The sequence below is a fragment of the Callithrix jacchus genome, chromosome 13, assembly GCF_049354715.1.
Source record: "Callithrix jacchus isolate 240 chromosome 13, calJac240_pri, whole genome shotgun sequence".
NCBI lineage: Eukaryota > Metazoa > Chordata > Mammalia > Primates > Cebidae > Callithrix > Callithrix jacchus.
The window spans coordinates 101946996-101972766 of record NC_133514.1 but is presented as its reverse complement, the minus strand read 5'-3'; the positions used below and the strand labels follow the sequence as shown (position 1 = coordinate 101972766).

The window sequence follows — 25771 nt, the reverse complement described above, 5'->3', positions numbered from 1 at the left end:
TCATAACCTATGAAGCTGATAACATCTCCATTTTACAGATAAGGAAATGAGGCTCAATAAAGCTAAGAAACTTGATCAAGGCCCCAAACCTATTAAGTGGAGGAACCAGGATTTGAACCAGAGTCTAGAAGCGGGTGGGGATATAATGAATGGACAAACAAAAAAACACACAGGGAAGATCATTAACAAATATACCTGAATGCCCCTCCCCTGTTGCTTCTTTTTTATCCAAAGTATGTGATTATACGACTTTTAGAATGGGAGAAAATGTAAAGAAAATCTAAAAAGCAGACAGTGTTACCTGGAAAAAAAAAATTCACATTATCTTTCATCAAAACATACTACAAATGGTTATCCTTCACAATACATATAAGATGCACAATGAATTACTTAAATTCACTGGAAAGTATCATCATCGTGTATCTTCGCCCCAGCCGTAAGACTCTGGCCTCATTCGTTCCCACCAGCCGAGGCTCCTCACCCACTTTAGACACAGAAGTACAAGGAGAAAGAGGGAGTCACAGGGACCACAGCCTCAAATCAACATGCTTTCGTACTTTGCAGTTCCTGAAATAGGAGAGAGTGGTCGCTGGGGAATGGCGCTGGACACTAGAGACTTTGCCTTTAGCTTCTGTAGATGAAGGCACAGACACTCAACTACTCCCCCACTTCTATCTTTATTTACCTGCCTCCTCTACTCATTGACTCCACTCTGTTTGCATTTTGTTCGTTTTTCTTGTTGTTAATTGCTGTTGTTTTGAGACAGGGTCTCACTTTGTTGCCCAGGCTGGAGTACTGTGGCATGATCACAGCTCACTGCAGCCTCCACTCCTGGCCTCAAGCAATTCTCACACCTTAGCCTCCCCAATAGCTGAGACCACAGGCACATGCCACCACACTCAGCCAATTTTTGGTTTTTGTTTTTTTTTGGTACAGACAAGGTCTCACTACATTCCCAAGGCTGGCCTCAAACTCCTGGCTTCAAGCAATCCTCCTGCCTTGGCCTTTCAAAGTGCTGGGACTACAGGTGTGAGCCACTGTGCCAGCTCCATTCTGTTTTGAGGAAAAAACCTGCCATTTTGGTTGGAGACATAGTCCTCCTCGATGCTTGCATGGTATCAATAGTTTTAAACTCAAATGACATCATTTGCTTAACTGTACTCCCTCACGTTGTATTCACTGTTCCTGCTATAGAAAACTTGACGTCCCTGCTTCCGGAGATAGTGCTGATGCATTTTCACAGCACAAAGCACTGTCTTCCACTAGTTTTTCTACAATGCTTTGAATTCATGAAACAATAACATCCTTTGGGTTGGGGGGTGTAACTGAGCATGAGGGCAGACAAGGATTTCTTTATGGCCTATAATGGCTGACTTTCCTTACATTTTTTAATCAAATAAATTAAAATATATCTTAAAATTCTAACTCTCTATTGCACAAGCTGAGGCTGCTTAGTAGAGAATAAAGTAGTTTAATGTGACAGTTACTGCCTTTTCAATGGAAGAAAGTATAATGAAGCGTACCTAAGTGGTTTCGTGTGTCTCTTGACATTTTACCTGCGTCATCTAAAAATGGACAAATGTTTTCAGTACTTAGGTAATAAACAGTTAATTTCTATTCTAGGGCAGCCTTATTTGCTTGGTTGAACTGTTACTTTTTAAAGTAGACATTACTTTTCAATAGTCAGGTAATATTAGAAAGCTACAGGAAAATAAAGCTGAAAAGTACCCACATTCCGTGTTCTCAATTACAACCGACCCTCTATATCCCGGGGTTCTGCATCTATGTATTCAACCACAGATCAAAAATATTTGGGAAAATAATTAAAAATAACAATACAACAATAAAAAATACACATGTAAAAAATAAAGTATAACAACTCTTTATATGGTATTAACACTATTAGATATTATAAGCAATCTTGAGATGATTTAAAGTATATGGGCAGATGTGTTTAGGTTATATGCAAATACTATGCCATCTTATAACAGAGGCTTGAGCACTTTCAGATGTTGCTATCCAAAGGGGGTCCTAGAGCCAACACCCGAGGACACTAAGGGATGACTGTACTTTTTGTTTGTTTTTTTTAAGAGACGAACTCTCACTCTGTTGCACAGGCTGGAATGCAGTGGAATGATCTCGGCTCACTGCAACCTCCGCCTCCCAGGTTCAAGCAATTCTCCTGCCTCAGTCCCCTGAGTAGCTGGGACTACAGGCCCACACCACCACACCTAGTTAATTTTTTGTATTTTAGTGGAGACAGGGTTTCATCGTGTTCCCCAGGCTGGTCTTGAACTCCTAAGCTCAGGCAATCCACCTGCCTCGGCCTCCAAAGTGCTAGGGGATTAGAGGCGTGAGCCACTGCGCCTGGCTGACTATACACTTACTGAGCCTGTTCTATCCAGTCCTGGCACTAAAATGGATCACTGGCATGCAAATGCACGCTACAGGGAAGGGGGAACCAGGTACATTCTGGCCTGTTACGGAATCAGAGAGTGTTCAAGCTTGACAGCCTCTTTCCATGGATGAGGAATTAGCTGAGTAATAAAAAAAATAATTCTACGTGTTTTTGCTCTTATTTTAGGCAGAAAAATAGCCTGAGAGAGGTACATGGAAAAGAGTGAGAGAGGCTAGAGAAATCTAAGTTTGGCCGTATATTTATGCTTAAATTTCAAGCAGACCAAATGTCTATACCACCGTGAAACACTGGAGCTAAAGGCAGAAACAACACCAGCTTAACAGTCAGCCCAGATGCTAAGTAAACTACTCTCACCTCATTAAAAGCAGTTCCAGAATCTTCTGTCTAAAGTATAATTATCCAAAAATAATAACGTATACCAGTCTGTTTGTGGCTTTCACTTCTGTCCAATTTCACACTGAGAACACAAAGAAAGCATTTCCTTTCAGATCTCACTTAAGTAGAAGTAACAGCAAGCAAATACAGCAGAGCTGGCTCTATATGCGTTTTGCTCAGAGCTAGCTGGTTGTGCCGGTTTTGCCCAATCGTTCTGCTACACAAAAAGTCCCTAAGAGAGTTGACAGTTAAATGAACAAATTGACAGAAAGCTATATATGGCCAACACATACTTAGATGCTTATTACTGAAGAATATGGGTAAAGACTGACAACATTAAAATATAAACTAGAACAGGACTATTCTTGACCAAAATTTAAATTAAACACTTAGAAGAGCAGGACCAAAAACCAAGGGTCACGAGTCTTCAGCTAACAATGGTATTTTGGGAGATGGAGGGGAGGAATTCAGGTGAGCTCCCTGGTTTCCAGAGGAAGCTGCCTGAGCAGAGAGGATCTAGAAATGAGAAGCAGCAGAGGCTGCTCATGAGAATCTAATACAGTCAGTGTGCTGTATTAATGATGTCCAGAAAGTTCCTGAACTGAAGTGAACCAGCAATCCCCAAAAATGAGGACAACTGCAAATGTCACCTTTATCCACACTCTTGAAGGTGACTTCGGCAACCGCAAGAATCCATCCCTATGTGATTCCTAGCATCCATGTGACTGTGAGAGCATGTGCTTCCACATCTTAGAGAGTCAGCATGACGAAGCGGAAAGAATGAACCAGCAATACAGAAACTCTGCCTTGAGTCCCAGCTCTGCCACCAATTGGGCATTTGTTTTTTCAATTGTAAAGTAAAAGGGCTGGCCAAAAGACCTACAGTAAGTATTCTGTGATTCTACAGCTGATATAAATTCTGCAAGAAGAAAACGGATTTTTAAAACGAAGATGTTACAGAAAGCATTTCTAGTCTAGAGTTGGTTAAATTTAGACATTGTTTCATGAGAAGTGAAGCCATGACATCCCAACACGTTAAAATATCAATAGTCCTCAGCTTTAAATACTTCATGGAGAAGAGAGAAGCTCCCTCTGCTCTCACCCACTTCCTTTTCTCAATGTGCCCCAAAGCAGGGATTATTAAGCAGAAAGATCAGAATACAAACCCCCAAGTGGGGCAGATTTACTGGCTAAAAAGTCCACTGCTCAGAACTCTGTTTTTATTGTACTGCTTGATGCCGTGCTCTCTGGAAGCTAGTGATCCCTGATCGGTCCTTAGCCCTCTGGCTCCCTCTCCCTCTGCCACCACCTCCTCTGAGGGGTAAGCAGATGCACGCAGGCAGTCCAACCTCAGCCTAGCGGGCTTTTTGGTTTCCGGCCCATATCGTCTACCAGAGTGTGATCAAATCTTAAGACAGTTTTGGGAATGTATGGCAAAGACAGCCTCGAGCTAAAACCATATATTCCAAAGCCGCTCTTACCAGAGACCTGCTCTTGGGGGTCGCTGAGCATAGGCCAGTTCATAAGGAAGTAGTGCTTTTGAGTCTCTCTGGCAATTGTTACTTCTGCATAGATTGTCTACAGAACACTCGGAGGAGGAGCAGCAACTGGCAAAGAGAATTCACTAAATGCCACCCAAACCTTCCTTTATTCCATGGCATACTGGCAGTCTCAGAAGAAGGCTAAAGGCATGCGTAAGAGATGTGAGAGGCATGGGATGAACAGCCCCAGCTGCTGCTCACAGGCAGACAGACCCTCTGCTGGGTGCAGAGAAGCACCCTGGGGAAACTGAGAAAGGCTCTGTTCAAAACGTAAATAGAGGTCAAAATACAAAATGATACCAAGGGAAAAATAAAACATAAAATGAAAGATTAAAAAAGGGGGATAGTGACTGAGCTAAATCAAGAAAAGTGTATTCTTAAGAGAAAGGCTGAGGTTTTAAAACCGGCTCAGCTCACCAGATGTGAAAGGAAAAAGAAGCAATTCTCACTCCTAACTGCTTTTAAAGATGGGGCTAAGAAGGAAATTTACACTGGGCAGAGAAAATGTCTTTGATTCAGAGAAGACAGAAATCCCAGGAAGTCAAATGGAAAGTCATCCTCCCAGGAAGCCTAATTGCAAAAACAACTGAGAATTGGGGTCTGAAAGTCTCAGGCAGAGCGCAACAATGCAATTACAGAATCTCTCCTTCAAGACAGGGCAGCTACATTAGCATCTTTAAAAAAAAAAAAAATACCGCAGTAAAACATCCACTTTCAGGAAAAGTAACTTTCCCTATTCTTCCCATTAAGTGCAACTCAAAACCCTGAACATGATATATAAAACAAACATAAAAGAACTCTGAAAGGTGGAGTGAAACATTAGCTAGGGACCTCAAGACCTTACAAATGACAGAGTAGTCAATTCCCAGTCAAAGGGTTTCTCTTTGCCTCATATATTCCAGATTTGGAGCTGAAGAAGCTAGCAACCCAAAATGCCAATGGGTAGAGACCAAAAAAATATCCCCAAGAAAAGCCTGTGCTCTGTAGCCAACAACCAAGAAAGGCGTGACTAGGAAAACAGAAAACTTGGAGACAATGCCTGCTCTACTCCAGCGAAATCCCACAGAAAACGCTGGGGCCCCACCCCAACCTGTGCCAAGTCAAGCCAATACTTCCACCCTCTTGAGACTGTAATGAGCTATCTGTCCCAACGCCCCCACCACCCAGACGGTGGGTGTCAGAGAAGGCCAGTAGCGAAGGGGAACTTTCATGTCTGCCAAATGGTAACGCTACCCCAACACCAGCCCAGCAGGTATTTCTTTTAAACTCTAAAAAAAGAAATCTCCAGACCCAGGTGGTTTTATTGGAGAATTCTACCAAACAAAGAAAAACTAACACCAATTATACACACTCTCAGAAAAATTGAAAAGGAGGGAACACTTCTCAATTCTTTAAAAAGCGAGTATCAACCTATCTCAAATTGGACAAGAACACAACAAAAAAGGAAACATACGTGCAAACAGATGCAAAACTCCTTAACAAAATAGTAGCAATTATAATTCAAATTATATATAAAAAATATGTAGCTTGACCAAGTGGGATTCTTTCCAGAAATGCAAGGCTATTTTGATATCTGAAAAATCAATATAATCTACCCAAAAAAAGAACCCTGAAACCAGTAACTGACTTCAACAGAGTCAAAGGATACACAGTAAATATAATAAAAATTATTTGTCTCTCTAAATATTAGCCATGAATATGTACTCACCAAAAAATATAATACCACATTGTTTAAGAAAAAGGAATCTAACAAAACATGCATTGGACTTACATGATGAAAACTACAAAACAGGCTGGGCACGGTGGCTCATGCCTGTAATCCCAGCACTTTGAAAGGCTAAGGTGGGTGGATCACTTGAGGTCAGGAGTTCGAGACCAGCCTGACCAACATGGAGAAACCCCGACTCTTCTAAAAATACAAAATTAGCCAGGCATAGTGGCGCATGTCTGTAATCCCAGCTACTCAGGACGCTGAGGCAGAAGAATTGCTTGAACCTAGGAGGTGGAGATCTCCGTGAGCTGAGATGGCGCCATTGCACTCCAGCCTAGGCAACAAGAGTGAAATTCCGTCTTAAAACACAACAACAACAAAAAAACACACAAGAAAACTACAAAACAAAGAATCAAAGATATAAATAAATGAAGAATCTGTGCTCATTTCATGGACCAAAAGTCTCAAAACAGTAAAGATGTCAATTCTCCCCTAAACTGATATGTAAGTTTAATGCAATTCCTATCAAAATTCCAGCAAGATGTTTTATATAAATTGACAACATTATTCTAAAATTTATATGAAAGAGCAAAAGACCTGGATTAGTGAAAACAATTTTGGGAAAAAAAAATAAATTGGAGGCATCCTTCTACCAAATTTGAAGACTATCTAATTACAGTATCAGACTGTAGATACTGGTGGAGGGACAGACACACAGAACAATGGAACAGAATGAAGAATGCAGAAACAGCCCCACACAAATGCCTGACTGATACTTGACAAAGGGGCAAAAGCAATTCATCGGAGGAAGAGAGCATCTTCAACAAATGGTGCTAGAGGAAGTGGATGTGTGTGGCGGGGGGAAATAACCCTCCACCTAAATCTCATACCTGACACAAACATTAACTCAAAATGAGTCACAGACTTAATTTGTAAATCACAGAATTATAAAACGTTTATGAAAAAAACACAGGAGAAAATCTTTAGGATCTTAAGCTGGGGTCATAAGATGGAAAACTGATATACTTGACTTCATGAAAATTACAAACTTTTGCTCTGCCAAAGACCTGTTAAGAGGATGAAAAGACAAGCTACAGACTGGGGGAAAACACTTGCAACCACATAGCCAACAAGACTAGTATCTAAGCTCTATCAAGAACTGGTGAACTCAATGGATGGTTTGTCGTAAAACAAACAACCTAATTAAAGATGGGCAAAAGATAAGAACAGACATTTCACCAAAAAGGAAATACAGGTGGCAAATTAAACCCATGAAAAGGTGTTCAACGTCATTAGCCAGTAGAGAAAAAAAAACTGAAACCACAATAGAACAGTGCCACATACCCATCAAAATGGCTAAAATAAAAAACGGTTAACACCAGCGAATGCTGGCGAGGATGCGGAGAAACCAGATCCCTCGTACATTGTTCCTGGGAATATAAAACGGTACAGCCACTCTGAAAAATGCAAATACCACATAACCCAGCAATTATACTTTGCTGATAAATAGGCATTTATCCCAGAGAAATAAAAACTTACGTCTACACAAAAACCTGTACACAATGTTAATACTAGCTTTATCCATCAGAGCCCCCAACTGGATCCAATACAGATGTCTTTCAACAAGTGAATGGTTAAATGACCTATGGTACAACCATACAATGGAATCTACTCGGCAATAAAACGGAATATTCTATTGATAGACCCAACAACCAGGGAATTATGCTGAGTGAAAAAAAAACCAACCCTAAAGAGTTATATACTATATGATTCCATTTATATGACATTCCTGAAATGACAAAATTATAGAAATGAAAAACAGCTTAGTGGTTACCAGGGGTGAAGGAGTGGGGGGCTGTGGCTATAAATGAACAATATGAGAGATCCCTGTAGTGCTGGGGAAGTTGTGTACCTTGACTGAGTCAGTGCCCATATCCCAGTTGTGATACTGATCTACAGTTGTGTGAGATGTTACCATTGTGGGGAACTGGATGAAGGGTATACAAGTTCTCTCTGTATTATTTCTTACATGAATCTACAATTACCTCAAAAGAAAATGGGAAGGAGGTCCTTCATACCTTTCTCCAGGCCTAGTAAACCAAGAGGCTGAAAGGCAGAGTGAAGAGTGATGGACCAGTCTAGCAAGGACCCGGGAGACCACACCCTTTACACTTCCTGAACCATGAACAGGGGCAGCAGGGTGAGTTCAGGAATCCACTTCGGATAACCAGACTAACGAGACACTAATATGCAGACCTATGAAACCTGCCCCAGAGCTGCAGCCATAGGGTTAAACTGAACTGGGTTCCTCTACCCCAGAAAGGGCGGGCCAGGGTGTGAGGCCCTGGAAAGCTGTTACAATGTGAGGTGGTATACTCTTCCAATTCACCCATGAGCTACCACCAATGTAGAAGTCAATGGGGAAATAGAAAGTAAAAGTGTTAAATACATGGAATGCTGGCCGGGCAGGGTGGCTCACACCGGTAATCCCAGCACTTTGGAAGGCCAAGGCAAGTGGATCTCTTGCAGTCAGGAGTTTGAGACCAGCCTGGCCAATACGGTGAAACCCTGTCTCCACTAATAATATAAAAATTAGCTGGCCGTGTTAGCATGCACCTGTAATCCCGGCTGCTCTGGGGCTGAGGCAGGAGAATCGCTTGAACTCAGGAGGCAGAGTCTGCAGTGAGCCGAGATCATGCCACTGCACTCCAGCCTGGGTAACAGAGACTCCACCTCAGAAAAGAAAATACGTGGAATGAGCTGGACAACAGAGGAATGGAGGGGCTCGGCACAGTCACTGGTACTTCAGGAGCCCCTGGGGCCATTTCCAGATTATTTTTAAGCAGTCATGTGTTTTAAGTGCTACCTTCAGAAAGAAACCCAGTGCCATGGGAAGATTTTCCCAATCGAGTTTAACAAGCTGTGAACTGGCCGACAGTCATGTGACTGGCAAACGGAAAGATGAAACCAAGGCTATTTTCTCTTTTCTTTTCTCCTTGTCTTACTTCATCCCCCACCTCCCACTCCCACAGCTGCGGGACGCCACCTCAGGCAACAATAATGGGCAAGAACCCCCCTGGCCACATGTGGAGGCTAGGATGGCAACAGCCACAGGCATGCTACTAGCCCACAGAACCAGGGAAGAGACTCCAGGTTAGCTTAAACCACGAATGTTGAGGATGCAGCAGCCACTCCTACTGAGGCAGAAGCCACACTCCCCGCCTGGGTCTGAGTGACACAGTCTGGCAGCGTCTGGGAAAATGGAAAGCTGTGGAGAGGCATTCTAGATCCAGTGAGAAGCAGGAGACGAGGAACAGGAGGTGAGCGTGCTGTGGGACCTGTCCACGCTGCTGGCCCTGCAGGCCTCTATACAGTGGGCTGAAGCTCACTACAAACAAATGCCCTTCTCTGGTGAGCCAAGCGACCTACGGGAATGAGGGGATAACTGCAAATAGGAAACAGAACAGGAGGTGAACGTTTTGCTTGTGTGTATCTGGCCTGACAGTTAAATGTACATTCTGCCCTAATTCACTCTTTGGGATTCCAGGTGAAATAGGTGACCTGCGTATTTTACTTATCCCAGCAAGATACAAAAGTGATGCCAAAGCAACCATACACACAAGACGTTAATCTTTCCTCCTAGGGATAGACCTTCACCCATTTCACCCTAGTTTGGCTGTTGAGCCCTAAAGGTTAATAAAGAACAAGCCGGGCACGGTGGCTCATGGCTGTAATCCCAGCTCTTTGGGAGGCTGAGGTGGGCGGATCACCTGAGGTCAGGAGTTCAAGACCAGCCTGACTAATATGGTGAAAATTCCTGTACACTTGCATCCTCCCAAACCTAAACCAGGAAGAAGTCAAAACCCTTAATAGACCAATAACAAGGGCTGAAGTTGAGGCAGCAATTAAGAGCCTACCACACAAAAAAAGCCCAGGTCCAGATAGGTTCACAACCGAATTCTATCAGACACACAAAGAGGAGCTGGTACCATTCCTTCTGAAACTATTCCAAACAGTCCAAAAAGAGGGAATCCTTCCCAAATCATTTTATGAGAACAACATCATCCTGATACCAAAACCCGGCAGAGACTCAACAAGAAAAGAAAACTTCAGGCCAATATCCATGATGAACATAGATGCAAAAATCTTCGACAAAATACTGGCACGCCGACTGCAACAGCACATCAAAAAGCTTATCCACCATGATCAAGTAGGATTCATCCCGGGGATGCAAGGCTGGTTCAACATACGCAAGTCTATAAACGTAATTCACCAGATAAACAGAACCAAAGACAAAAACCACATGATTATCTCAACTGATGCAGAGAAGGCCTTTGACAAAATTCAACAGCCCTTTGTGCTAAAAACCCTCAATAAACTAGGTATTGATGGAACGTATCTCAAAGTAATAAAAGCTATTTATGACAAACCAACAGCCAATATCATACTGAATGGGCAAAAACTGGAAGCATTCCCTTTGAAATCTGGCACTAGACAAGGATACCCTCTGTCATCACTCCTATTCAGTATAGTACTGGAAGTTCTAGCCAGAGCAATCAGGCAAAAAAAGAAATGAAGAGTATTCAAATAGGAAAGGAGGAAGTCAAATTGTCTCTATTTGCAGACAACATGATTGTTTATCTAGAAGATCCCACCGTCTCAGCCCAAAAACTCCTGAAACTGATAAGCAACTTCAGCAAAGTCTCAGGATACAAAATCAATGTGCAAAAATCACAAGCATTCCTATACACCAATAACAGACTTAAAGAGAGCCACATAAAGAATGAACTGCCATTCACAATTTCTACAAAGAGAAAAACATACCTAGGAATACAACTAACAAGGAACGTAAAGGACCTCTTCAAGGAGAACTACAAACCACTGCTCAACGAAGTAAGAGAGGACACAAACAGATGGAGAAACATTCCATGTTCATGGTTAGGAAGAATCAATATCGTGAAAATGGCCATACTGCCCAAAGTAATTTACAGATTCAACGCTATCCCCATCAAGCTACCAATGACCTTCTTCACAGAACTGGAAAAAACCACCTTAAACTTCATATGGAACCAAAAGAGAGCCCGCATAGCCAAGTCAATTCTAAGGAAAAAGAACAAAGTGGGCGGCATCACACTACTGGACTTCAAATTATACAAGGCTACAGTAATCAAAACAGCATGGTACTGGTACCAAAAGAGAAATATAGTCCAATGGAACAGAACAGAGGCCTCGGAGGCAACACCACACAATTACAACCATCCGATCTTTGACATACCTGACAAAAACAAGCAATGGGGAAAGGAATCCCTGTTTAATAAATGGTGTTGGGAAAACTGGCTAGCCATGTGCAGAAAGCAGAAACTGGACCCCTTCCTAACACTTTACACTAAAATTAACTCCAGATGGATTAAAGACTTAAACACAAGACCTAACACCATAAAAACCCTAGAAGAAAATCTAGCCAAAACCATTAAGGACATAGGCATAGGCAAGGACTTCATGACCAAAACACCAAAAGCCTTGGCAACAAAAGCCAAAATAGACAAATGGGACCTAATCAAACTCCACAGCTTCTGCACAGCAAAAGAAACAGTCATTAGAGTGAATCGGCAACCAACAGAATGGGAAAAAATTTTTGCAGTCTACCCATCTGACAAAGGGCTGATATCCAGAATCTACAAAGAACTAAAACAGATTCACAAGAAAAAAACAAGCCCATTCGAAAGTAGGCAAAGCATATGAACAGACACTTTACAAAAGAAGACATATATGAGGCCAACAAGCATATGAAAAAACACTCATCATCACTGGTCATTAGAGAAATGCAAATCACAACTACATTGAGATACCATCTCACGCCAGTTAGAATGGCGATCATTAAAAAATCTGGAGACAACAGATGCTGGAGAGGATGTGGAGAAATAGGAACACTTTTACACTGTTGGTGGGAGTGTAAATTAATTCAACCGTTGTGGAAGACAGTGTGATGATTCCTCAAGGACCTGGAAATAGAAATTCCATTTGACCCAGCAATCCTATTGGTAAGTATATATCCAAAGGATTATAAATCGTTCTACTATAAGGACACATGCACATGAATGTTTATTGCAGCACTGTTTACAATAGCAAAAACCTGGAATCAACCCAAATGCCCACTGATGATAGACTGGACAGGGAAAATGGCACATAGACACCATGGAATATTACGCAGCCACAAAAAAATGATGAGCTTGTGTCCTTTGCAGGGACATGGATGAACCTGGAAACCATCATTCTCGGCAAACTGACACAAGAGCAGAAAATCAAACACCGCATGTTCTCACTCATAGGTGGGTGTTGAACAATGAGAACGCATGGACACAGGGAGGGGAGCATCGCACACTGGGGTCTGTTGGGGGAAAATAGGGGAGGGACAGTGGAGGGTGGGGAGTTGGGGAGGAACAACATGGGGAGAAATGCCAGATATAGGTGATGGGGAGGAAGGCAGAAAACCACACTGCCATGTGTGTACCTATGCAACAGTCTTGCATATTCTTCACATGTACCCCAAAACCTAAAACACAATAAAAAAATAAAATAAAATAAATAAATAAATAACAAAAACAGCCAGGTGCAGAGGCTCACACCTGTAATCCCAGCACTTTGGGAGGCTGAGGTGAGGAGTTTAAGACCAGCCTGGCCAACATGGTAAAACCCCGTTTCTAATAACAATACCAAAAATTAGCTGGGCATGATGGTGGATGGATGCAATCCCAACTCAGGAGGCTAAGGCAGGAGAATCGCTTGAACCTGGGAGGCAAAGGTTGAGATGAATAAAAATAAAATAAAAACTAGGGAAATGCAGGGAAGAAGAAAATTCTTACCCACCTGGCCAAGCCCCTCCTTGCTCTCAGAGAAGGAGGACTCAGACAGACACATCTGAGGGTAGCTCCAAAGGCCACTTACAGAGCACTCAGCTCGTAGTGAGAACCCTCCTAAGCCAGGACACAGCTGACCCCTCTACACAGTCCACCAGCAGACACGGACACTAGACAAAAGCACAACAGCACTGAAGAAAGGGCTTTCAGCTTTTTCCCCTTTCTTACTTGCATCCTGTTAGCCTGAAAAGGAAGATTATCCTTTGGATGAAGTGGTGTCAAGATGGGAGGACATCCACGTAGGCAGGACCCAGGCATCACCACTGGAATAGGTTAAAAGCTGGAGCCATCACGGCCTTCTTGAACTAAGTCTCTGCTTTCCTGTTTTCTTGAGCATTTTACTGCCAGAGCCAATGAAACATTTAACATTCAAACCTGCAAGAATGCTGTCAAAACTCTTTACTGCTTCCATTTCCACTAAACTGAAAAACCAGAGAAAAAAATACCGGGGTATTCTTGATGTTTTGTTCCCCAAACTCAAAATGCTACAAAGAACTTAACCCAGTAATTACCCTTGAGGAATTAATCACCAAGATAGTAAGTACCAAACTTCTAAACTGTAGCATAAGCATCCTAATTAACAAAATATTAGAGGAGGAAAAAGGAAAGCCCAGTTTTCTGCTACATCTCCATAAAGAGATGTTGGAGGGGCATGGTGTATTAGCTCAAACTAGTGCTCCCTTGGAATTTTACAATTTTTTTTGGTTGGGGGGATGAGCGGCAGAAAAGGTCTTGCTCTGTCACCTGAGGCTGGAGTGCAGTAGTGTGATCTCAGCTTGTTGTAACCTCCACATCCCAGGCTCAAAGGATCTTCCCAACTCAGTCTCCCAAGTAGCTGGGATGACAGGCATGTACCACCAAGCCTGGCTAATGCTTTGTATTTTTGGTAGAGATCAGCTTTCGCCATGTTGCCCAGGCTGGTCTCGAACTCCTGACCTCAAACAATGCACCTGTCTCGTCTCCCAAAGTGCTGGGATTACAGGCGTGAGCCACTGGGCCCAGCCAAATTTCACAAGTTTTCTGGTTTGGACAATACGTCACATGGTCTAACTGGAATTTATTTCATTCAACATGTCTAATTACTTCCAAACAATAGTATCATATACTTATGATAAATACATTTATCTATTAGCTAAACGTGGCCTCATGAAGTAGCAAATGATGGAGATGAAAGGCTGATTGACGCCCACTGTGAAATGTAGTTCACAGGCACTGAGCTGCACCTCACTACAAAACAAAACTGCAAACACGTGCAAAGGTGTTCTAGCTAAGCGGAGGTGGGTCTGCCGTTTGTGGCTTCAATTCACTGCAGTGAAGGGTATTGCTGAACGTACATCTGGACCACCATCTTAAGTAAGTAGGCATGCCACAGAAATGGGTACCGATAAATACAGTTCACTGTGAAAGACAGATCAGCATTGTAAACAATAAGCTCAGTAGAGCTGCCAGCAGATAAATAACAGTAAATATTTTTCTAAATATCAAAATTGCCAATAAGTCAGGAACTCTGATGACAAAGCCTAATTTGAACAGTTCATACAATGGGATGACACTACAATCAGCTCAATCTCAGGCTTTCAACATACATTCCAATGACCAAACAATTACCAAAATGCAAAGTTCCACAACTCAGCTAGTACACATATATTATCTTACCCACAAAAAACTATTTTATTAAAATAAGATTCATGTTTCAACATTGTTTCTATTCTTTTAGAGATACGATCTCGCTCCAATGCCAGGCTACAGTGCAGTGGCTCAATCACAGCTCACAGCAGCTTCGAACTCCTGGACTCAAGCAATCTTCCCACCTCACCCTCCCAAGTATAGCTAGGACAACAGGCACATGCCATTGCCGCCACTGCCACCGCTACCACTACTACTACCGCCACCGCCACCACTACTGTGTCCCCAGCTAATTGTTTCTATTCTATGAAAACAATCCTTACTGGAACATGTGCCTGGCCACACAGGCGCGCGCAGGCGCGCGCGCACACACACACACACACGTCCATTTCACTGCGTTCCCACCCTATCAGGCACTCACGCCTACAGACTCATCACTGAAACACCAAAATTTAAATGATACTCTACTTGTCCACTCGTATCTGCAGCCTGCTGGAAATGTGTAGCCAGCGACGTCTCGTCCTGGAAGACTTCATTACACTCCAAACATTTTAGACTATGTCTACACAGTTTGGAGGGGTCTTCGTCTAGGGGCATGGCTGGGGTGATGGGGGTGCTTGACGGAGCCGATATGACTGTCCCAGTTATGCCAGACTGAATTTTTGTGACAGTGTGTGTGCCAGCTCCCACAGGGCTTTGAAGAGTAGAAGATGAAGTGGACGTATTGCTTGACGGAGAAACTATCATTTGATCTGCTGGGACTGGCTTTAAAATTAAGTGGGAGCATTGCATTACCACCCCTTTCTCCTTATGCCCACGAGCATGGGAAAGGAGGCTGCATTTGTTGTAAAAAACGAGGTTCTTTGTACAATGGTTGCACGTTACTTCGATGCGCACGCTCCGTCTGTCGTAGTGCTGGGTCAGACTCTTTTCAAGTGCAAAGGAGTCCCCACACTCCAAGCACTTGTACCCACGCGTCGGTAACGTGATCCCTGCATTGGCGGGAGGACTGAGGTTTGGGATGTAAACAGGGACTGGATTGACACTGCTCAGCACCTTGTTGAAAGCTTCCACCACAGAACTCTGCAAGGACGACACCACCTGCACTCGAGACACCTTTTTGGGGGGTTGGGAGGCTGCTGCATTGATTATTGCCTGCTTTATTTGTTGCTGAGGTTTGGTTAGCACTTGGCGGAGTTCAGAGGTGGCCTGGGCACCCTGAGGCAGAAGGTTAAGGTTGGCAAGGTGCACAGTCTTTGGCACGAGTTTGGCATTGGCCAGGCTGGATGCTGGCACCACGACAGTTTGCTGCTGGATGGCATTGGCGGCTTTAATGATGGCGCTGCTGGCGCTCTGGACAGAGGCAGCAGATATGACCGTGGCTTTCACCGTGGTGTTGTTAGCGAGCTTTAAATTAATGACTTGGGATCCTGCCGTCTTCACAGCAGACACCGGGAGGAAAGCAGTGGCCACAGGCTTGATTGTGACCTGTTTGGGGGTGAGCTCCGCAGGGGAAACTGCATTGGTTACAACTGCCGACTGGAGAGGCGCCCTGGGGGGAGAGGAAAGGACGGCGGCTGATGCTGGAGATGACAGAAGGGATGTCACAGAGGCCATCACGGACGCCGTCTGCTCAGAAGGCTTCTTCCCAGAGTCAAGATCCACTTCTGGCAATACCCTGGTCACTGTTCTCTTTATCTCCCCAGAAGATGTCTTAATGGTCTTTATGCGGACTTTGGGGATTGCTGGTGTGGACCCTGCAGGAGAGGATGGGGACCCCTTGCTGCTGTTCTCACTTGAGATGCTTCTGGGACTATCGGGTTGCTTTAGGGATGGTTTTTTGGTCCCGTCGATGAGATTCTGGGATTCAGGAGACTTGTCAGCGGCTCTCGGACTGTCGTTTACTTCTTTTGGTAACGGGGAGGATTCCCTCGAATTGGCCACTGGTTCTTTGCAGGAGTCTGAAGCCGCCTTTTTAGCGCTGAGAGCCGCGATGGCAGCGATGCAGGATGAGAGCTTGGAGGACGACTTGGTCTTTGACGGCGCAGTGCCTGGCAGGCTGCTGTCATTCTTCTCAGAGCTCGGCTTCCCATCCAGGACTCTGTTTTCCGGCACCTTGTCAGAGTTCTCCTTCAATTTATCCTCTGCTTTTCGAACTTTAAAAGGTTCATAAACACTCAGGTTTATAGAGCTGGCTTCTGCTTCTCTCTTCACAACTTTGTTTTTCTCCATATTGCCTGACGTAGAAAGTCCAGTCTTGCTGGAGTTCTCCCCGCCAAGTGCCTTCAGCTTATCGAAGTCCTGCTGGGGAGCCGACCCCGTCAACACATTCGATCTGAAGCTTGACCGCACGTCCTCCTTGTCAGGGGGGTCATCCACCTCGATCTTCTCGTCGTCATCAAACTCTTCAGCGCTGGAGATCGGGCTAAACTGGCTGAACGTCGAGTCTTTCAAAGTCACTTCAGAGGCAGGCACGTCTCCTTTCAAGGCCTTCACTCCATCTTTACTGTAACTGTCAAGGGAGGATCCTGTGAGAAACCCATTATGCAGGCCATTGCCGGTGGGATTGTGGCCATCCTTCTCCCCGCCCTCGGAGGAGTCGATGTTCCGAACGTTCTTGACAATAACGCTGACGCCCACATCAGAAGATGACGGCGCGTGGGAGTCGTCCTCTCCGTGAGCGTTCTGCTTCATGTGGCTTTCGTGGTCATCGTGTCCAGACTCAATAGCTGCTTTAGGATCGACCATATCCGGGATATCAAATGCTGCCAGGAGGTCATCAAAATCTGGGGTCTTCATATCCCCCATGGTCATGAATTTGAGCAGATGTTCTGTTAAATGAGCAGAAAAGAGTTCCATCAGTAATTGGTATTTCCTCACGATGAGATAAAAACCCCCAGACACTTTGCACTAACATAACGATGATTTCCAAGAAAGAGCATGGTGGTAACTGCATTTATGATAACTAGGAAACCCTGCATCCAAGTGAACAAACATTGAGAAAATATAAGACCTATATAATTTTAGCTTCAAAAGTAATCCCTCCATACTGTAGTACAGAGTTACCAGCGTGGCTCCCAGCTAACAAGAATGAAGTTGATTGAACCTGCTGTAGTCTAGAAAAACAGGTTCTGGTGTGGCAGCTGGAAAATGTGTCAATTTCACAAAAAGCTACTTCCAAACCTATTTTGATCTTGACAGTATTTAATCCTGCTGGCAAAATGATCACTATCACAGTCACCATCAGATTTGGGATACCGTAGTAAAAGAAACATGCCACAATCAAAAAAGCCAATTACGGATTTCAGTATTCACCTACAGAAAAAAGAAACGAGCATCCACACCCGCCACAGGATATCTATCTGCTCATAACTTCCACTTGGGACTTATTTTAAAAAAAACCCTAAGGAGCTGATTCCATCCATTTTTATTTAACCCTAATTTTCCCTATGAGGTTTGTTAAAAAAGAACCACTCTCAGAAGACAGAGAGTTACAGAAAAATGGTTGGACACAGCCATTACTAAGCATGTAGGCTATACGAATACATGCAGTGCCTGAGCGTCTTTAAAAGGGGCCCTTCCCTCCATCTGCAGAGAACAAGTGATTGTGGGGCAGACAAAGCCTCCGCTGTAGGGGACATGTTCTGCTCCCTGGACCCCCGAGCCCCACATTCCTGGGACTCTGCTGTTTCCTGGTCTCTACTCCAGTGTGTGGGTACACTTGTCTCCTCTTACAGAATGGCCTGTAAGCCACCTGAGGACAGGCAAAGTGTCACTCACCTTTCTAGCATAAATGCCAAATAATTAATACAACACCAAGTCAAGCACTAGATTTAGAACAGAAAACCAGGACTAGACCCAGCTCTGTCACCCACTAGCTCTGGGGCCCTCAGGAAATGAGGGGATCTCTTGGCTCTGTTCCTTCTGCAGTGGAGGCAAACAGACAGGAAGTGAAGGAAAGCAAAGAGGAAAGAGGGGAGAGGGGAGAGGGGAGAGCGAGAGAAGAGAAAGCGGAATCAAGCAAGCAGCAGTCAGTCAGAAGGGCAGAGGGTAGCAGCTGACCAGGTGACTCTCGGCGGAAGAATTCGCCTAGCCCATTTACAGACGCACGGCCCTAGACAAACTCTGCTCTTCGGTATTTACTATGTTATTATCCTTCCTTCAAATCTGCTTTACTGGTCCCTGACACGGTGTTTCCTTCCAGATTTTACTGAAACACTTAATGATTTTTTTTCTTGTACAATCTATAAAAGATCACACATTCCTAATAAAAGTAACTATTCCAGGGTCAAGGGAGAATTTCTTAGTGAGAATATACATGCCTGAAAAAACTCATATAAACCACAAATCCATCAACAGCTGCTAAGACCCTGAGCATATTAACTCACTCTGGGGACACATCCAAATGCTGAAGAATCTGGTTAGTAAAAACTACTGCTGAAGACGAAATCAACACTTTTGGTTTGAGGGAGCTGAAGAATAAATCTGCTTCTATTCACACCTGTCTCGGTTAGTACCAAGCTGAAGAAGTCACACGTGCTTTTCCTTCGATGGCTTACTCGGCCTCGAGAAAACTCTCTGTGACCACACTTTTCTCAGAGGGGCGCTTGCAGGCACAGACGGAGTAACATACGCCTGGCACCAAACTACCACCAATGCAAAAAGTACACAGGAAATACAACGACGACACCTTAGGGATACTGACACACAAGTATCTACGGGAAGTCAGACCCAGTAGGAAAGTTTGTGATTATGATTTTGTTTTCTAAATGAAATTGAACATTTAAACTGCAAAGTGTGGGGAATGAAAAAGCCATCTGTCAGGCACTATATCCAAGTAAAAATCCACCCACTTACAAATAATCCCTGAACGTCACCACTCGTTTCCATCCATCATCCTGGTGTTGGAAAGGGAATTCTCACAATAAAGCTGCCATCAGCAGAGCAGCCCTGTGATCTGTCCTCACCAGCCGTGCTGATCTAAAGTTGGAGGTCACTGCTAACAGTAAACTCAAGACACCACCCCCTGCCCCACCAGGGTTGAAAGGGCCTGAAAAGTAGATTTTTAACTTATGCAAAGCGTGGGCGCAGGCTCTCGAAGTCCCCATGATAGCAGGGCTCTGCCCTAGTCCCTCTACCCTTTCTTTAGAGCTCCACAGGATCTGTGTCATTTGCCCTCTCTTTATGATTTTGGTGAGCAAAAGACTTCATACAGTTTCATACTGTTCATCCCAGAGGGCAGTCGGTTCAGGAACAAAGAGAAGGTAAGACATAATTCAAATACTCAGTGGGTGGGAGGCCCAGAACATAAAACCACAAGAATGAGGAAAGGTCGCCACGTGAAACAAAACTGGATGGTCAGCAGTGCAACTGTCTGATATTCTTATGAACCCAGGGAGGGTTAATATGGCTCTTCTCACCTTTTTCTGCTGTTATACATACAGGGACCTCTTGATTTATAAACACGTGCACAGCAGCTGTACTGAATCACTGAGTCAAGGCTAGCTTGCTGCCCTCCACACCGCCCCTATGTATTCCCATCTGCCCAGCTAAAGCAGAGTTAAGGTCTAGAAGGCCCCGGAGAGGAACTCCCATGCCTGCAAATCCCTCAAAGGGGTTGAGAAGCAATTCTCTCTCCGCAGCGATCCAGCCGCACCCTGTCCCCATCCCTCCACTCCATCTAAGGTTTGTACTCTTCTCTTGGGGGCTGTGGGGAAGCCCGGCGTGAAGCAGTGGGATGTGGTGAAGAGGTCAAAGTGAGCTGACAGTAGTTTAAAAAGTGAGTCAGCCATCCTAGTTCACCTGCAGGGAGCCCAACGTTAAGCTGAAAATGCATAAAGGGCGTTTTTTAAAGCCTGAGCGCAGCAGCCATGAAAGTGCATCGTGTTATCTGAAATCCGAGATCACTGTGGCAGGTGGACTCCCCTCTCCAGGGTTGTATAACTAATGGAATGGATATCGCTCTCTGTAACTTCACACTTCTTTTTCGGTTTACAGGAATGTTTTTCATACCCACAATCACATTGTCCTATTACCCTTTCCCTTCCCACATTCTGGAAGGCAAGAGCAAGTGTGCCACATGGAGGGAAAAAGAATGTCTAACTCCCACTTCATTTCTCAGTTATACTGAATACAAAGAGGAATGTTTATGCCTGAAAGTTTTCTTCATTTCCACCTCAATTCCTAAGTACTACTGTCTTAAAAATAGATTCTTTTGCTGAAAAACATTACAAAAATAAATCTCAGTCCTCTCTTTTAAAAGATAAAATAGAAGGATCTCATTTTAGCTTCCCTTTCCCTCAACAGTTTGAATTTCAAACAGAATTAGCTTTAGTTATTTTAACAATGTCTTTCACTTATGCCCTATAAAATACATCTCCCTTCAAAGGCAATAATGGTCTTTTATTTTATTTTATTTTTTTCCCAAGACAGAGTCTTGCTCTGTTACCCAGGCTGGAGTGCAGAGGCGCGACCTTGGCTCACTGCAACCTCTGCCTCTCGGGTTCAAGCGATTCTCCTGCCTCAGCCTCCCAAGTAGCTGGGATCACAGGCCTGCCCCACCGCGTGCAGCTAATTTTTCTTATTTTCAGTAGACATGGAGTTTCATCATGTTGGCCAGGCTGATCTTGAACTCCTGACCTCATGATCTGACCGCCTTGGTCTTCCAAAGTGCTGGAATTACAGGCGTGAGCCACCAAGTCCAGCCAATGGTCTTTTAATTTAAAAGTAAACCCTACATAAATGACCTAGAATTCACTAATGGCATTTGTGTTTAAGGTATAATGTGCTTTCACCCAAAGACATCAACAATATCTGAGGGGAAAAAATGCTAGACTTGTTTACAAAAAAGGAAACTGAAAGAACTCAGGTCTGTCACATGATCACTTTATTTTCTCCTATGACACAGAGATAAAACATTTCCTTTCCTACTCAAAGCCTCTTAGAAGTATAAAAAGCTATTTCATCTTTGTTGGCAGAAGACAAAAGTTAAGAAGTCAAAAGAAAAACTTAAGAAAAACCTATTTACCCCTTAATCATACTTTTCGTACTTTGTAACAAAAAAAAAATTCTTTCTTCGCAATGAAAAGATTGTTCGTTTACCAATTTCCAACTAGAGAATGTCAGTATTAAAGGCACAGGCACAACCTAACCACTGAATCCCAACTTTAAATAATTCCCAAACAGAAAGATGCCCAAATCCAGCCAAGGTCTGCCTCACTTGACCTGTGAAAACACTGGTTCCCTATTTAACAGGGAAACTAACATTTCCCTTAATGAAAATCAACACTCTATATCATAACAGTCCTACTTAGAGAAAAACAAATCAAAGTCCACTGGCCATCCTCACAGTATTATAAAGGCTTCCCGTAAAACAACTGTAATAATACAAGGTCTGCTTTGGGATTCCCAGTCCCTATTTTCCAGCACTATCTCGTCAATGAGGCCCTTCATGTGTCTTGTTTAAATTCCATTGAATTTTTTTTTTTTTTTTTTTTTTTTTTTTTGAGACGGAGTTTAGCTGTTGTTACCCAGGCTGGAGTGTAATGGCGCAATCTCGGCTCACCGCAACCTTCGCCTCCTGGGTTCAGGCAATTCTCCTGCCTAAGCCTTCTGAGTAGCTGGGATTACAGGCACGCGCCACTATGCCCAGCTAATTTTTTGTATTTTTAGTAGAGACGGGGTTTCATCATGTTGACCAGGATGGTCTCGATCTCTTGACCTCGTGATCCACCCGCCTCAGCCTCCCAAAGTGCTGGGATTACGCCCGGCCTGAATTTTTAAAGAAATAATTCATATATATATACACACACATGTATATTTCTTCTTTTCTTTCTTTCAGGATAGTGTCTCACTATGTTGTCCAGGCTGGTCTCAAACTCCTGAGCTCAAACAATCCTCTTACTTCGGCTTCCAAAGTGCCAGGATCACAGGTGTGAGCCACTGCGCCTGGCCCAAAAGAAGTAATTTGATAAATGAATGGATCTAGCATGTTTTCATCCTTCCTATCGTTCCTTCAAATATAATATGTTCTTATAACATATGTTTATATTATGTAATGTTTCAAATTTAATTTCCTCCTCTTAGAAAATGAATCTAGCTAGGATCCCCAGCTTTTAGCCATCTTCAAGAAACACAGGGATTGACTTCTCTTGGCCACCTACATTCAAACTCTTGCTCTTCCCATTATCCCATTATGCAAACCTTAGCTCTGCTTCATCACTAATCTCTTACATTTTCAGAATTTCCAAGGCTCTTCACATATCTCTTCCACCAAAGAAGAAGGATGGGAGGGGAGGGCAGGGGAAGGGATGGCAGGGGAGGAAGAGGGCAGAGGAGGGCAGGGGAGGGCAGGGGAAGGGAGGGCAGGGGAGGAGAGGGCAGAGGAGGGCAGGGGAGGAGAGGGCAGGGGAGGAAAGGGCAGGGGAGGGCAGGGAAGGAGAGGGAAGGGGAGGGCAGGGGAAGGGAAGGCAGGGGAGGGGAGGGGAAGGGGGGGAAGGGAGGGCAGGGGAGGAGAGGGCAGGGGAGGGCTTCCTCTCTTCCCTTTCCAAGCGACCTTTTGCCGCTTTTATCCCATTTCAATCTTAATCAAATATCAGGAAAACCTATGTTCTCAGTGCATTTCCATTCCAAACAGCACATTGGTTCAGCTACGCAGGTCAGCCTCATGCTTCTTCACTCTTCTTAAAACAGCTGGGGACAGGGATCAGCTTTGGGGCCAACTTTAAAAAAAAGAAAAAATCTGACCAGCTGCACCTCTGGAGCAGCTGCCCTGGTTCACTGCTTCTCTATAGGAAGTCAGGGATGGAAGAGACTGAGCCCCAAATATGGCACATTCTCAGATTTCAAAAAAATAGCATACATGCAGACACACACACACACATGCACACATGAAAAAGTGTGTAAAGGGAAAATAAGCAATTATGAAAAAAGCTGGCCAGGCATAGTAGCTCATGCCTATAATCCCAGCACTTTGGGAGGTCAAGGCAGGCAGATCACTTGAGGTCTGGAGTTTGAGACCACACTGGCCAACATAGTGAAACCCTGTCTCTACCAAAAATGCAAAAATCAGCTGGGTGTAGTGGTGGACGCTTGGAATCCCAACTACTGCTGAGGCAGGAGAATTGCTTGAACCCAGGAGGCAGAGGTTGCAGTGAGCCAAGATCCTGCCATTGCAGTCCAGCGTGGGCAACAGAGATACTCAGTCTCGGGGGAAAAAAAAGAAAGAAAAAAAGCTATGGAATATCTTAATTACTTGCCATCTGAAGGCCCCATGCCAGTGACAAAATGCCAAAGAAAAGTTTAATTTTATCTTTAGCCTCCACACTAGTCAGATCCTGATTAAGTCCAGACGGGCAGCCCAGAGCACCTTGTAGGTCTAAAGGTTCCTCTCCAGCCACAGGGAAGAAAGCTGACACAACGGGACACCAACAACTCGCCTCGACCCTCTCACCCGTCAGCACTGCTGGGCACCCTAATCACACTGCCCCTCTCAGCAGAAGAGCTTCATTTTCTAAGCAGCCTACACCAGGGTAACTGTACAAATACAGTTTACATGCACAAAGAACAGAATGCATGTTTTGTTAATTCTGTGTGAATTAACAAGAAATTAGCAAATATAGTTGCTATTATCCAAAACAGACAGTAATGGTTTCCTTAAACCTGATGATACCAATCATGGATAGACAAATACTTTGCTCAAGGTAGTATGTCTTCTTCTTCAGTTAACATTTGATATTCCTGATCTGAAATTCAAACTGCTTCTAGAAATATCAACACAGGAGTCGCTAACGCCATGAACCAGGGCATGACCTGGGGAAATACAGAATGAAGCCATCCCCAGCCCTTCCCTGCAGTTATTCCACACTTCTCCCTCAAGGTTATAAAAGTAGGCTCCCCGCTCCACCCTCGCACATCAGAAGCAACTAAGGGAAAGTCCCTATACCTATAAACCTTGGCCTTCTCTCAAAGCTCAACCTCCCCTGCTCAGCCTACTTCTCGAATCACAGCTCTCTAAGGAAGCTGGCTCCCCAACTCCAAGCTCTCCTGGGTCAAAACGAAAGCTCAGCTACAGTGAGAGCTCCTTTGCTTTTTCCAGGAGAGAAGCTCCAGGGAAAGTCAGGGTGTGCCCGTGGCAGGTCTTCGGTATCATTTAGTGCTGCAATATTTTTTGTTTTTCCTTACTAACGCCCAGCCTGCCATGAGGCAAAGGCTGTTTCTTTTCTTAGACACAGGACTTGGCTCGTTTGCCCAGGATGGAGTGTAGGGCCATGATCACAGATTACTGCAGCCTCAAAGTCCTGGGCTCATGTGATCCTTACACGCACTGCCACACTCAGCTAATTCTTTTCTTATCTGTTGTAGAAATGGGGTCTCACTCTCACCCAGACTGGTCTCAAACTGGCCTCAAGTGATCCTCCAGCCTCACCTCCCCAACATGCTGGGATTTCAGACTTGAGCCACCCTGCCTGGCCTGAGGCTATGGCCTGCAGATGTTACAATCTCTCCCTCTTCTAAACTCCATCCCCTTTTCTTTCTGCAATTAAGTTAAAAAATAAGAGGTCTCCCATGGCTTTGTTCCTTCAAATCTTGCCTGTACCTCCACTGCTGGCCTTGCCAAGCCGATCCTTCACAGTGAGCTTGGTCCCTCCCTTCTATTTTGGGTCATTCGTATCCCATCTGCCTAGTGGCATAGAGAGATCTCCCTCAGCCTTACCCTGGAACCCTTGGTGCTCTGTCCTCTTGCCATGCTGCCTTCACGGCTCAAGCTCTGCAATACTGGGACATATCCTGCTCCTCCCAGTATCTCCCCAGCCCTCTGACAACACACTCTCTCAAAACCACCATTCAAATCCAGGCTGGGCGTGGTGGCTGGTGACTGCCATACACTTTGGGAGGCCAAGGCAGGACAATTGTTTGAGCCCAGGAGTCAAGGCTACAGTGAGCTACAATCATGCCCCTGCAATCTAGCCTAAGGAACAGAGTAAGACCCTGTCTCTGGAAAAAAAAAAAAAAAGCCAAGCTGAAGGAGAGAATTTTGGGGATCATGGAATAGTTCTGTATCACAAATGAGGTAGTGGAGACATGTTTCTGTGCATCTGTCAAAACCTAGAGAATTTCAGGCCAGGCGCAGTGGCTCACACGTGTAATCCCAGCACTTTGGAGGCCAAAGCGGGCAGATCAC

At 44.3% G+C, this 25771-nt stretch overlaps 1 protein-coding gene across 35 annotated transcripts in view; it reads right to left on the bottom strand.

Moving 5' to 3' along the window:
• The window catches only part of ZNF532 (zinc finger protein 532), a 133584-nt gene that overhangs the window by 58712 nt on the left and 49101 nt on the right, over nt 1-25771 (bottom strand). For 31 of the 35 annotated variants that reach the window (XM_035271229.3, XM_078346961.1, XM_035271235.3 and 28 more), the window contains one exon: nt 15058-17420. In XM_035271229.3, the coding sequence (XP_035127120.3) occupies nt 15058-17403 (2346 nt within the window). In that variant the 5' untranslated portion in view covers nt 17404-17420. Of the gene's footprint in view, nt 1-15057; nt 17421-22398; nt 22537-25303; nt 25368-25771 lie in introns of those variants that run through there. The other 4 variants (XM_078346950.1, XM_078346955.1, XM_078346964.1 and 1 more) reach the window with 3 other exon arrangements.